Here is a 14208-nt window from a genome sequence, read left to right on the forward strand (position 1 = left end):
AATCATCACATCAGCAGAACTACCAGGCGATGGAACATGACTCATGAATAATTATAGAAAATCCCACACATGACTGGAGAGAGAGAGAGAGAGAGAGAGAGAGAGAGAGAGAGAGAGAGAGAGAGAGAGAGAGAGAGAGAGAGAGAGAGAGAGAGAGAATAGCCTGCCTACCTACCCAGTGTGCTGGCTGCATTTCTCTCTCTCCTCCTCTGAATGCACTTCACTGGTGTACTACGGATCAGAACAGTGCAGCCCCAGAAGAAAAGACGAGTAGAGCTGAAAAAAAGAGGAGAAGAGACAGAAGAGCCATTGTTCAAATCCAATGAGTAAACAAATCCAATGAGTGAAAGCACATCATTTGTTCGACTCTTCGTGGGGTTCCTGCTCAGTGCGACAGGTAGGATCTTGTCTTTGCTCAGATTAGAATCTATATTCTTTGTAATATGTATTTGTATTGACTTTCCATAGTTTTCACGATAATCCATCATATGAAATACACTGACACGTGGAAACGCCGCGAGCTTCTGCTTAATCAAGATCATTAACAATAAAATAGCGGCAGGTAAAAGTGCTGCATGCCATACTGTCGGTGCAGAACTTTGTTTGAACCAGAAGGGAGCGGTATCATACGGAGGAAAGAAAGAGACTGTCGGCTCAATGCGCACTGAGAGAAAGTTTCACATAGCTTGTGCAAGGTTATTAGAAAATAACGTGTTTGAATCCGAGACCCCTTTACAAATACTTGAATCAAGACGTGAATAATCCCTCAATGAATCTCAAGAGAACATTCAGAACCTTTGCAGGTATCAGGGGGAGAACAAAGGTCTCTAGTCTGAAATTATTAGATCAGACCCCCTAATTAATTCCCTCAAATTAATGGTGTCATGTAAGAATCATTTTAGACTATTTTTTGTGACAGTATTGCTCAATATACTGGAATTGGCAATGGCCTGAAAGAGAAATGAAGAACACATTTGAATTTTTACAGGTGAGCTAGAGAAATGATTTTTTTTAGGAATATGCAGATGAGACCAGATCTAATATTGCTCATCTTCTTAAATATCTGTTTCATAGTGTGATGAATTTGATCACATTGCTTGGTATATTCTATCGCCTTCTTTTAAGCGTCCAATATCTTTTATATAACAATGAACCAATCTTCGGGTGTATTTTTGCTACCATGGGGATTCTTTGAGATCTGTAACCAGAGGGAGAAAAATCACATAAATAGCCAAACATTTAATCTGATAAAGACTGTTCTTACTTTTTTTTTTTAAAGCTATGATGTACTACTACTACTACTACTACTATGTTTTTGTTAATTGCATTGTTTTTTAGTATTCATAGACATCTAGTTAAAGGCTTTTTGTGACTTATCAGGACAGTTTGGGGAAAGCTGCCATTGCAGGACATGGTGGTTCTGCTGACTCTTGGCTGACCAGATTAGGCTCCTCAAAATTGTTTTCTCAAAATTAAAGTGAAAGTGGTTTCCTGTTTTCATACAACATAGATCCTTTGTCTGTCCTCTGAATATCCTCTGTCCTCTATCCTCTATCTTATGTCCTCTGATGATAGGCAAAATGCTTTAAAGGCCCCCTTGAACGCATCGACACATCAGAACACCAGTATGATAGAGTTGATGGGTTTTTACCAGGTATTGCTTTGTTGAACTTAACTCAAATTAACTTTTGACCAAGCCAGAATTTGTCAACCTTTTTATTACATAACTACAGTGATATATCAAAAACTGTTCTTTCATGTCAGTCCTTATTTTGGTGAATGCAAAACACTCTCATTAGTCTTCCATTGTCTTACAATGAATGCATTTATTTACAGTACTGACAGAAGGAAACAGACCCAACACAACAGTGGTTGCATGGAGTTTGCTTAAAGAAACAATCTTTCCAACTTCGATTGTACCAAAGAAACAAGGTCACAGATTGTAGTTATCTACAACACAATGCCTGTCTCCACCCTGTGTCAAGAAACTGAGACACAACATTTTATAACCTTTCTGATTAGACGAATCGGAACATTTTTAATTTGCTGACAAAGTAATTGAAAGGACAGGGTCAGTTGACCGTGAAACACATACATTTTATATTTGATAAAAGTATTTTTACTACCACATACAGCTTCAACAAGCGCTCAAACCCCAGGAGACATGGTATATTTAAATTACTGATGATACATAAAAGGCAATTATTGCAATGAAATGTTTCTCTTATGGCAATTATGCAAATGGGAAACATGTAATATAATCCCATGCTGTAGGTGTACATGGCTCCTGTCCCATTGAGGTGAGCCCCCCCAGTGTTGTGGTGAAATATGAAGAGTCAGCCTCACTCAACTGCAGCACATCGGAGAGCGTGTTTGAAGGAATGGGCTGGGAGGCTTCGAAAGGAGGCATAAGTCTAATGAAGGTCAACCATCTGGTCTGGTCTGTGGAGAAGCTGACAGAATGGAACATCTCCCCCTCATGCTTCATCAACCCATCCCGGGATAGTCAATTTGAGCAGTGCTCCGAGAACCCAAGAGTTGTACTGTACAGTAAGTCTTACTCTTCTTTTTTTTTTTCACAGAATCAGAATGATACTATGGCTGTCTGTATCTGATAAGCTCTACTTTTCTCCAGCATTCCCAGAAACCATCAGTATCAGCTCCAGCAGAGGCTCAGATGGTGTGATGAACGAAGGGCAGATATATAACTTCACGTGTGACATCCACAACATAGCCCCTGTTCAAAATCTCACTGTAAGGTGGTACAGAGGAGATGAAGTGTTCTATACAGAAACATTTGACAATGCCAGTAAGACACCAGTGGATCAGTCATCTGTCTTCAGCTTTACACCGAGCAGACAAGACAATGGAGTAACGTTTAGATGCGAGGCACATTTGGACCTGTGGCCAGAAGGGCCACAACTTAATGCATCGTCACAAGAGTATAATATTACAGTTTTCTGTAAGTATATCATGCATACTCACCTGAAATGTCCCTAAAAGCATATTTAAATGATTTAAATTGATCAATTTTGAAGCATGTTATGCTGAAGTTTGGATTTACATGTTTCTATGTTTGTTTAACTGGAGTCAGTCAATTGACAGAAAATGTATCAGCAATTATTTTGATAATTGAGTAGTTTGTCAATACGAGCTTCTGAGTTGTGATTTTTTTTTTCTTCTTCTTAACTATAGTACAGTGATTATCTTTGGGTGTCACGGTGACATTTGATGATGTCACCTTGAGCTCTGGAAAGTTGCAACATGCACTTTCCGATATGTTTAAAAGATAAAATAATCCTTAGTTGCAGGCCTGATTTTCACTATACTGATATACATTTTCAGGTATAAATTATATATATATAAATAAAAAATAAATTATCTTACATACATGTCTAAAGCCCCGTTCACACATGCAGTCTATCCCTGAAATGTTTAGGAACATCTCCTGCATGGGGTCGTGTCCTATTTCCCACCTCAGGACTTAAAACCGTTCAGGCAAAATGTCGGTACGGCTGTGTTGTGAATGAAATCAGTAACAGTGCAGGGACGTACGGGTTTCGTCCGTCCGACGAAAGATGCTTTCACATGGAGGGAGTGAACCAATCCCAAGACTCTGCTGTTGATGTATTTGAATCTGCGATGTTTCTGATTCAAATAGATCGCAAAAGAAAACATTACTTTTGTTGTATATTAAACACATACAAGAATATTGGCAACAGAAAAAAGCAGCTCTTTGTCAGCCATGTTACTGAAAATAATGAGATGTCTCCCGTGGCGTGCACATACATCTGGCCCATCTTCTTCTTAGCTGTTGAGTTTTATAGCAGTCGGCATCAATAAGTGTTGAATTACCACCATCTGCTGGATTGTCCCTTGCCCCATCCCAGCGTGTTGTGCATGTGTGAATAGTTAAAAATCACTAGCTGTGCCTGAAAGGTTATGTGGCTGTGTGAAAGAGCCTTAAATATTTCAGTCAGACCTAATGCCTCATTTGTGTCTCTGCTGCTTTTCATCTGTTAAATAAGAGTAAAGTAGTTTAAGTTGTTGTTGTGTTTGCTTCTGTTTAGTTGGACCAGATGTACAATGTTCTGCTAGTTTACTGGAAAAACTGGAGTTACTGGAAGGAGAAACATTGGAGAAGCAATGCCTTGTGACAGGAAATCCCAGCCCCATTGTCAAATGGCTGAAGGAGGGACTGCCCACAGACCCGGGCGTCCCTCTGAGCAGGAAGAATGCAGGCCGGTACACCATCGAAGCTGAAGGAGCGATCCTCATCAAAAAGGAACTCCAGGTTCTTGTATTGTGTGAGTGTCAGTGACATTTTATTTTGGGAGTTATATTTCTAACATTTTGCACATATATTTTACGCAGGGTCTTAGGGTTCCACTTATAATTGTTGTCAAATCAAAGATTTTCTCTGTAAGTTTCTTTTTTTGCAGTATTAATATTTGCAAATTGCATGATGCACCAATATAGTGTATAGGGTAAAAGTAGATATTGGTGGAAGAAGTACTCAGATATTCTACTTAGGTAAAAATAGCATCAATAATGATGAAAAAAAAATAAACTGGCAAATAAATAGCAGTATACAAGTATTATCAGCAAAATATACTTAAGGTATTAAAATCAGAAGTAGGCTACTCATTATGCAGAATTGCCAACATGTTATAGTATTATATTGTTGGATTACTATTACGTATCCATTAATGTTTAAGAGTAATTTTACTGTTGTAGTTGGTGGAGGTCATTTTAACAACTTTATATACAGTTGGGTAGTCTAATCTATTACAATACATCTTATTATATAAATTGCTCATATGTTTTGTATTTAAAATCTTAAAGTAACTCGTAGCAGCATGCTCATAAATCTAGTGAAGTAAACAATTGCAATATTTAGCTCTGAAATTCACTCAAGTAGAAATATAAAGTAACATGAAACAGAGATATTTAACTGAAGTTCAAGTATCTCAAAATCGTACTTAAAAAAGGAATTGAGTAATTGTACTTTATATTCTACCACTGGCTAGTTGAGTGTTTTTGCTTACAGATGGACCAGAGTTGATGTGTCCAAGCACTTACAGAGCTCTGGAGGACGCTCCTCACAACCTCACCTGCATTGTGGAGGGCTATCCTAAACCTGAGACCATCTGGTCCAAAGATGGCGAGGAGGTGGAACTTCCAGAGAACCTAACAAGAAGTGACACAGGGCAGTACGTGATCACAGCTTCAAGCATTCTATCAAGTGTCAACCACACAGTGGAGATTAATGTCATATGTGAGTTATTTGAATAACAATCATAAATATCTACTGTTAGCATGAGTCATCTGATTTTTCTCTGACTTATATTGTTTCAATTGTTGTCTCTAGACGCTCCATCCCAGATAGTTGAGCTTGAAGACTCTGAAGTTGACGTTGGTTCTACTGTCTGGCTGAAGTGCTCCTCCATGGGTAACCCACGACCAAAATATTTCTGGAATTATTATCGGACTACCAATGTGATGGAGGAAAATGAAGATGGAGTGTCCCGTCTGCACATTCACAATGCAACTGTATACAACATGGGCTCCTACACATGTCACGCCTGGAATGACAGAGGAAATGTCTCTAAAACAGCCAGGGTCACTGTAAAAGGTAGGGTCTATGTGTCTACTAATGTAATCAGCGGGATAATGCAATCATTTAAAGAGCTTGCCTATCATCCGTAGCCTGCTCATACATACATACTATGCTAATTAGAGGGATACAGTGTTGTGGATTGTTATGTGCAATATGATAGTATGTGTGGTGTAATGTGCATTTTAAAATGACTTTACTCTAAGTATTCGATTATTTTAAGGATAATTTACTCTCTTTCAAGCACTTAAAAGCATGCGTATACATAATGAAAAATACAGTGGCTAAAGTCATGTAACTATGCATTGAATAATATTGTTAAGGGCTGCATGAGCTCACCAGAACCCTGGACTATCCCCATCCATACGGACATGATAGTAGATCTTGTCTTCAGGGATGTATTTTGTCTTGCCAAAGTCTACAGTCTTATAATATTGTAAAATCAAATTGACATGTAGATGATTAGCACAAACTTCAAAACCTAAACTCACCTGGCACATCTGCTGAGGCACTGGGGCACTCCTAGTTTACGTTGCAGACTCTGTAGAGGAAGATGGACAATGCAAACCTGCTTATACACCTATTTCCGTTACTTGTCAAAGGCAAGAATGACCTGTTGCCTATCGTGGTGTTGAATGGGCTGTGGTGCTCAGCATGCTTCATGTTGAAAGCTCAAAATATTTACATACAAGGGAAGCAGTGTTGCACTTTGAATAGATTTTCAATATTTGCAGGAACAGCAGGGACCGAAAATCAATTCCCGGATTCATCCACTGAGCAGTGCAAGCTTGCAAGAGACTAGGCCACCGAGCAAGCATTCCTTTGCACATGCAGACACTGTATGTTGCAGTATATTTCGACAACTATATCTGAAGCAGTCAGATGACAGCTGAGCGCCCACCCACTTCAGTACAATAGCCCTTACTTGACAATGTTGCTGTGATAAAGGGGCTTGAGGACATCATTGGACCCTTTTCTTAAAAAAGGTCCCCCGGTCACAAACAAAGCGGGGAACATAGGACCTTTTTGGGGGAATAGCGGGGAACATCAGACCTTTTTCTTTAAAAAGGGTCATACTATATGTTCCCCATACCACATACCTCCGTGTCACATATAAAGTGGGGAACATAGGTACACTCCTGCATGGCTGTAGTAGACTGTAGACTATAGCCTTATTTAACCACCTTTTATCAAGCTTTACATTTAAAAGTGAAATATACAAGGTTATAGTAAATATAAGGTATCATATACGCAAGCTAGCGTTGACACTGTTAGCATGTTAGCATTTAGCTCAAAGCAACGCTGTATCCCCCATAGTAACATCCTCACTGATGTAGATCAGCGTTTTTAAGGACCCCTTAGCTGAAAGAAAGAAAAAGCAGGGACTGCCTACTACAAATATTAAATTAAATTGAGTTGCATATTAAACTGGGTCTAACAGCTAGAGTGGCCTAATGCCTATACACACAGCTTTATTTGGGGCATACAATACTAAGATATTACAATGATCATTATTAACGTTCATATACAGTAGTCCCTGCGGTGGACTGGCGTCCTGTCGAGGGTGTAACCCGCCTCTCGCCCAGTGTCAGCTGTCAGCAATGACCCCCCCCCCCCCCCATGACCACAACCCCGTTGGGGACCAGCGGTTGATGGATGGATGGATTGATGGATATACAGTATTATACATGATATGTTTAATGTTAAACATACATTTGAAAGGCAAATTAAATCGTTCAGCTCAATTGTATCTGTACATGGCTACCTTGCCTATAAACCAGCATCATCAAGGTTGTGTAAAAAAGAAAATATATATATATAAAAATGCATACATTCATCCATTTTTAGCAGGTGATCTATCTATCTATTTATCTATCTATCTTTCTATCTATCTAACTAACTATCTATCTATCTATCTATCTATCTATCTATCTAACTATCTATCTATCTATCTATCTATCTATCTATCTATCTATCTATCTATCTATGCTACAATGTATCATAATGATTAACATTAGTGCCCTGGCTTAATGTCTAACTGTAGCCAACTGGCACAACTTTAGCTGGTTACATTTATAGACACGGTGGGTGTGTGAGGGCATGCAGTATGTGTCTGTGTGCCCTGTGTTGGGGGAGGGCTGTCTCCCAGTTTCCTCTCCGGTGATGCAGAGCTGTGCGCTGGGCAGCAGTGCTTACATAGCTTAGCCTAGCCGTCTCCCAAAAAGTCAACAAGTCGCCGCTGGCTCAACCCATGTAGCCGAAGGGAAGTAGGAGACAAACCTCAGAGGGCGCTCGGTGTGTAACAGAAGAGGGTCGACAGCTGTTGGAGAAACTTTTTTTTATTGCAATGGACGATGTAAACTCTATCCGTCTCCTGTCGGTCCTTTTGACTTTAGTGCTGCTGTCGCTTTCTAACGGGACAGGACCGAGTAAGTTGAGCGCGAGACCTCATGTTTGTCTTTTGTGTCGGGATTTGAAAAGTCTCGTGCGGGCTAATAGACTTATAAGGAAGAAAACGCGGATTGATTTGGTTTAAATGTGTGTGAGTGATGAGGAAATAACAGGGACGTTTTAAAGGTAAAGAGGAGCCCCTGTGTGCACAGAACTGCTGGATAAATACTGTATATATATATATATATATATATATATATATATATATTATTATTATTATTATTATTAGCCTGTTATAAGTAGTGCGGCATGTTGCTGCTCATGGAGGAATCGTTGCGTCTCGATAAATCATAAATAACTCAGAGAGAGTGGTCTAGACCTACTCTATATGTAAAGTGTCTTGAGATAACTTGTTATACTTTGGCACTATAAATAAAATTGAATTAAATGTGTGACTGTGAATGACTGTGTACCTGGGTCTGCTTATTAATCAGCAGTAACCCTTTTGTCTATCTAATCTAACGTTTTAAGCCTCCTCTCACATCCTGTGAATACTACCATATTATAGTTTTCTGATTCATTAGTAATAAGTATTAATGTTATAATAGTTGAGAAAAGGACTGGGTTGGAAAGGGACACATTTAACTGATATATTGATCTAACAGTAAAGTCCAGCACAAAGAATGTTGGGCAGCAAGTGCAGTCTGTCTTTAGGGAGGGGTATATCCTTCCTGAGCCTTTTCCTGTGGCCTCCTGAGACACAGCTTTTGTTCTACAAGCTTTAATTTCCACACTATTTCACGTCAGTGCTGGCTTGATGTGTGGAAATGTTGTGTTAAGATAATGAATGTGTATAAACTTGGATTTGGAATAACATTTCCCACCCCTAATCTTTGTTCCACAGGTGCCGCGCAAGAATGCCCTATCGAAATAATTCCAGACCGGATGGTGATACAATACCAAGGCAGAGGCCAGAATGCAACATGCATACCAACATCCACCGACTCCCCACATGTCAAAGAAATATTCTGGCAGGTTCTGCAAGGCGACAAAATTAACAGCGCAAATTGGTTTGCTGACACCGATAAAGACTGGGACCCAAGGCCTGTTTGTACTGCGACGTTTAATGTAATAGGAACATGCCAGAAACATTTAAACTTCACACTCTACAGTATGTATTTCTGACGTTTGTACTTTCACTGTCATCATATTCAAACATGTTTCTGAAATTTTAGAACAATCATGAGTATTTGTTTTAACCCCTTCAGAAACACCAGACAGTGTCTCCATCTCTACTTTGGATAACAAGAGCTCGGTGGTGGAGAAGACAGAGTTCCAGCTGCAGTGTGACATTACCAACGTTGCTCCTGCAGGAAACCTTGTTGTGCAGTGGTACCGTGGGAATACAGCCTTTGAACCACTTATCAAAGGTGGGACATCTTTCTTAACAGAAGCCTGTGAAAGTTCTCATGTGTCCAGGTCATCGTTATCCCCAAAGCAATTTCAGACAAAAGCAACTGGACTTGGTTATTTGTCTAGGAAGACGTTTCACCTCTCATCCAAGAGGCTTCATCAGTTCATGTACGTAACTGACCAGGCTGGGACTAGTCCAACTAACTGGTGTGGAGATCCCGGTATTTAACCTCTCGCAAGGCCGATGATGTCACTGGAACCCTTTGTGCTCCAAGTGCCAACGACCGTCGTTAGAGTGGCCGACTTTGGTGGGAAGTTGGTTTCAACTTCGTTAGTGCTTATTGAGTCTAAACGACAGTCGTTGGAGTCACAGGAGGCCATGTTTGAACAGTTGTTCTTTGAGGTTAGATTGTTGAATCTCTTGGGAAGGGATGAAAGGGCAGCATTGTAAATTGGAGATAAGTGGTGTCTCAGACCTCCTCCTCTGTTTAGGGATAGTTTCTCTACTTTTACATAGATGGCTTCTTTTACTCCTCTTTCAAACTATCTGTCCTCTCTGTCCAGGATGTGGACATTGTTGTTATCAAAACTGTAAGTGGACAGCAGAGTCCAGGCCTGAGGAGTTAGCTCTCCTGTGCGTTTATGAAGTGGTTGTTTAGTTTCTCCAATGTAGAGATCTGTGCATTCCTCGTTGCATTGGACAGCATAAACCTTAACAAAACGTAACAGGAGTTACTAACTTTTTCTGTGAGGCCAAGTAATCCAGCTAGTGTAGCTCAAAGCAATACAGAATCAACAGACATGGGCTAACATATATTAATTCTTTAGGATTTTATTAAGAGGAACAATTATGGAAGACAAATTGTAACTTTATGACTGCAGATTCTGCACAGCCCCAAAGTGCATTCATTGAGATGATAAACTGTAGATTAGTTGAAATGAAATGTGAACATTTAATTAGTTATCCCAGTGTTACAATGCTTAATTTAATCTTTTTAATCACATATTGCTCATTAAACGACCAGCAGGATTTGTAAAAAAGTAATTGTAAGTACTGTGAAGGACGTTTGTTGAAGTGATAATATTTTTGACACAGTCATGATAATAATAATATTAAACTTTACTTATATAGCACCTTTTGTAACATAAAACGCAAACTAATAACAGGTCATAAAAAACAAAAAACACAAAAAGCGAAAAACAATACATTAATAAAATCCTAAAATTATTACTTTTTTACCTTTTTGTCTATCTACTATCCATTAAAGTCACAAAAACTACATTCAGCTTTTTCTTAACTGTGTTAATAAACAGAAGTTGCTTGTCTTATAATATCACATTCAAAAGATCAGCATAGTGTAAATGTAAAATCAAACATTAGGCAGTATGAATTAAACAAAATCTGCTTTTTTGTCTTTTTCTTAATTTATATTTTCTCCCAAATGTTTATTTGTCCATCAGGCTCAATGCGGCTGACTGGTTGCGCGTCTGAGAACGACACAGACTGTGACATCAGTGTTGTCCGATCCCCGCGGAATGTGTCGTCTACCATCAGCATCACTATGAACAGAAACCACAGTGGCGCAGACTTCAGATGTGAAGCTCAGTTGGATCTTGGACCTGAGGGACCGCAGCCTCCGCCAAACATGATGTCCAGTCCTCTCAACATCACCGTCAACTGTGAGATCACACTTAGATTTGCTGCTCAGTAGTTATCATTAAGACAACACTGTAAGGTCACGTGATGATGGACATTTAATGGCAAGCACATACTTCAACTCATTCATATTTTCAGTGCAAAAAAATGCAAAGGCCTATTTTCCTTACAGTGAGAGATTGTAAAACCGCATGCTCATACTCCACTATTGGCCTTTATTTCTGAACAGATAAGCCCAGCATTAATACCACGAAGCTTCCAAACACGATCCCAGTGTTCACGGGTTATCCCGAGGAGCTTGTTTGTGAAGCAGACGGTCACCCACCTCCAAAAATCCATTGGCTCTACAGTTCAGACAAAGTGCCCCATGTGTCTGGGTCGGGAGACACACTCACCGTGTCTGAAGCAGGCTTCTACAACTGCACTGCCACCAATGAAGTTGGCTCCATCTCTCACGAGGTCAAAGTGATTTTAAAAGGTAACAACACTCTCCGTCTAAACACCATTGTGTCATTTTTAGAATATATGCACATCTTACTATACAAATGTATTATAGATCTCTTTCCAAAAATAGAAAGTGCCCCAGTGGTGAAAACAGATCTCTTGTAGGGGCTTGAAGGCAGTAATACTCCAACATGCATCCCTATGTACAAACTACACAATAACTTTCATGGGTTTCTGTTGCTCAAAACTTATTTTGTCCTGCATCTGCAAATTATACATATAATCATCCTTCAGAATGCTTAATTTAATGCAATTTACAAGTTATAATAAGGCTTGACAGTGACAGGTTGCAATTAGAAATCATTTGGGGAAATTGACAACTGATTATTGGCCTAGCAAACCGCAAAATGTAAACACACAAATGAATAAATGTTATATATTTGATGCATTAGGGATATTAAAATATTGCTGTTAAAGTCAGAAGCAGATAATGCTGCATGTGATAACGCTGTGCATGTACTTGTGTGTGTACATCATTTGTTTTAGAGACAATGGCGAAGCAAATTAAGTTGTTTGACTGTGGGGTTACATTTTAAAGGCTGCTTGAAAGCGGGCATAAGGAGTTAGACACCGGGTGATGGTGTCAAATGTGCATTAGGATGTTGGATGTGTTTCTGTTCACATTTCCTACAGAGGAGCAACAGCAACACACTGTTCTCATCTGAGAAAATGAACAGCCTGCCTGCCTGCCTGCCTAGAAATTACATTCCCATAAACTATACAAACCAAACTGCATTCTTAATTACGTTTTCTTCCGGAAGAAGCTTGCGAGTCTTCCAGCTCTGCTATTTCATTTGATTAAAATATAAGGTGACTGAATATAGAAAACATATTTTTAGTTTCAGCAACCAAAAGCTAAAGCCTGGTTACTAGACTGGCAGCCACTTTTAAAATGCAATGTTCGGCCCTGTATAAGTAGGTATTAACCTTAAAAAGCAGCACAAAAGACATTCAGCTTCAAAAAAAAAAGTCTATCCAGACATTAAAATTTATTTCAAAATGGCGCTGCGTGATTTCACTGAGCGGTTTGCGTACAAAGACAGAAACAAAAAGCCAGAAGGCCGTTGGGATGGTTGGAAGTTTAGGTAAGTTTTGTTGAAAAAGTTGAGCTTATTTTATGCAATGACTTGTTTTCTGTTGTCAGCTGTTTTAATCAGAAGGGCTTTCTTTTTTTCACAATAATCATACAAATACAATTAGCCCATCTTCCTCTATGAGCGAAAGTCATATGTTAAAATGTTAGGTAGATATTTAGCAGCCTTGTCATGATTTTCATTTGTTTTCTGCATCCAAATAAAAAACTGAATTTTAGGAATAAAAATGTATAGAGATGTAGTGAAGCATGATAGAAATGGACGCACTTGAAATTAAAGCAGTTTATTTTGAAATACCTAAACATCAATATCTTTCCTGTTTGATTTCTTTACAGAGGACTACCTTCCCCTCATAGCTGGATTTGTGGCTGTCACAGTAGTTGCCATCTCCATCTTCTTCCTCTTCATCTACTCAATCTATTACAAGAACACCAGGATGCGCCGCTACAGTCTTAAAAACCCCAAACTCGACAACCACAGTGGCAACGTAGCCCACAACGGCTGGGACATGCAGTTTCCTATGACCAAACTGTCTTAGCACTACCTCTGTGGATTACACACGATGGATACCGACCACTCTGAATGAGCTGCATCTCTCTGTGTTTGAAAGCCTGAATACCACTCAGCCCACAGGCTCACACTGGACTGTTCATTCCCCGCATAAAATCGTATTTTAATTTTCGTGGAATAATCACATAATTACAAGAATAAGCAACCTTGGCTTGAGATTGTAAAATGTTATATTTACTACTGGATTTTAACTGTCTTCACCGGACAGAAGGATGAGGAGGAGCAAGAACTTGCCAGTAACTGTTTTGATATATTTTTCATGAGCACAAATAGAATTTAATATGATAATGAATGTTTTTTTTTGTTGATCTCGGTTTCACTAATGCTTTATTTTAATTTTTAATCATGCCCCCTCAGTGTTCACTCAAGCTCAGATCTTTGTATGTAATTATTTTTACAAACGGAACATGATTTTGACATGCATATACAAAGTGGTGAGACATGAAACTGCTGTGGTTTTAACAGTCACACTAACAAGAAGTACACTACTTCTGGCCTCTCTGAAGGTGTGATAATGAATCTGTGAAAAAGGAGACCGGCTCTGCTCAATTTGTGGACACTTGCTTGTGCATTCTTTTCATTGAGCCCATTGTTCCTTAACTATTATTTGTAAGCAACTCTGCACTTCTTTCTGAGTTTGTAGCCTCTCTGTGCCATACACTTTCCCGTTCTGGCCTTATGGGACAAATTATCTTGTTCCACAATCGTATGCTTTTGTATGAATGACTGCAGGCCTTCTAGCCTAATGCCCATTAGAACTGTATATTCAGGATATTGGATGTAAATGCAAAACATATTTATTTAAAATTTCAAATGTCGAAAGAGTAAGTGGCATTGAAGTCCTATCTGCGATGTTAGGGACACGAAGACATTGTCACACATTTGTGAATACAGCTGTAAATATTTGTGACTGATGTAAAAATGTATTTTAATATTAAAAATGTCGCTTTTCAAACAGATCG

General features: G+C 39.1%; 1 protein-coding gene across 1 annotated transcript; it reads left to right on the forward strand.

The window, feature by feature from the left end:
* Positions 1-259: 259 nt before the first annotated feature.
* LOC310960066 (hemicentin-1-like) lies at positions 260-14203 on the forward strand. The gene is made up of 11 exons (XM_083931667.1): positions 260-397; positions 2275-2550; positions 2636-2962; positions 4071-4307; positions 5051-5278; positions 5372-5635; positions 8913-9179; positions 9277-9438; positions 10883-11101; positions 11308-11556; positions 13012-14203. The coding sequence occupies exons 1-11, from the start codon at positions 340-342 to the stop codon at positions 13212-13214; spliced, it is 2490 nt and encodes an 829-aa protein (XP_083787793.1). The 5' UTR covers positions 260-339; the 3' UTR covers positions 13215-14203.
* The last annotated feature ends 5 nt before the right edge of the window (positions 14204-14208 follow it).

Source organism: Echiichthys vipera, assembly GCF_963691815.1.
Source record: "Echiichthys vipera genome assembly, chromosome: 17".
Taxonomy (NCBI): Eukaryota; Metazoa; Chordata; class Actinopteri; order Perciformes; family Trachinidae; genus Echiichthys; species Echiichthys vipera.

Excerpts from the sequence above, each read along its gene's own strand:
- LOC310960066 (XM_083931667.1), top strand. The coding sequence starts at position 340 with ATGAGTGAAAGCACATCATTTGTTCGACTCTTCGTGGGGTTCCTGCTC. Across the intron at positions 5,279-5,371 it reads AGTGGAGATTAATGTCATAT|ACGCTCCATCCCAGATAGTT; the intron begins GTGAGTTATTTG and ends TGTTGTCTCTAG. Across the intron at positions 5,636-8,912 it reads AGCCAGGGTCACTGTAAAAG|GTGCCGCGCAAGAATGCCCT; the intron begins GTAGGGTCTATG and ends TTTGTTCCACAG.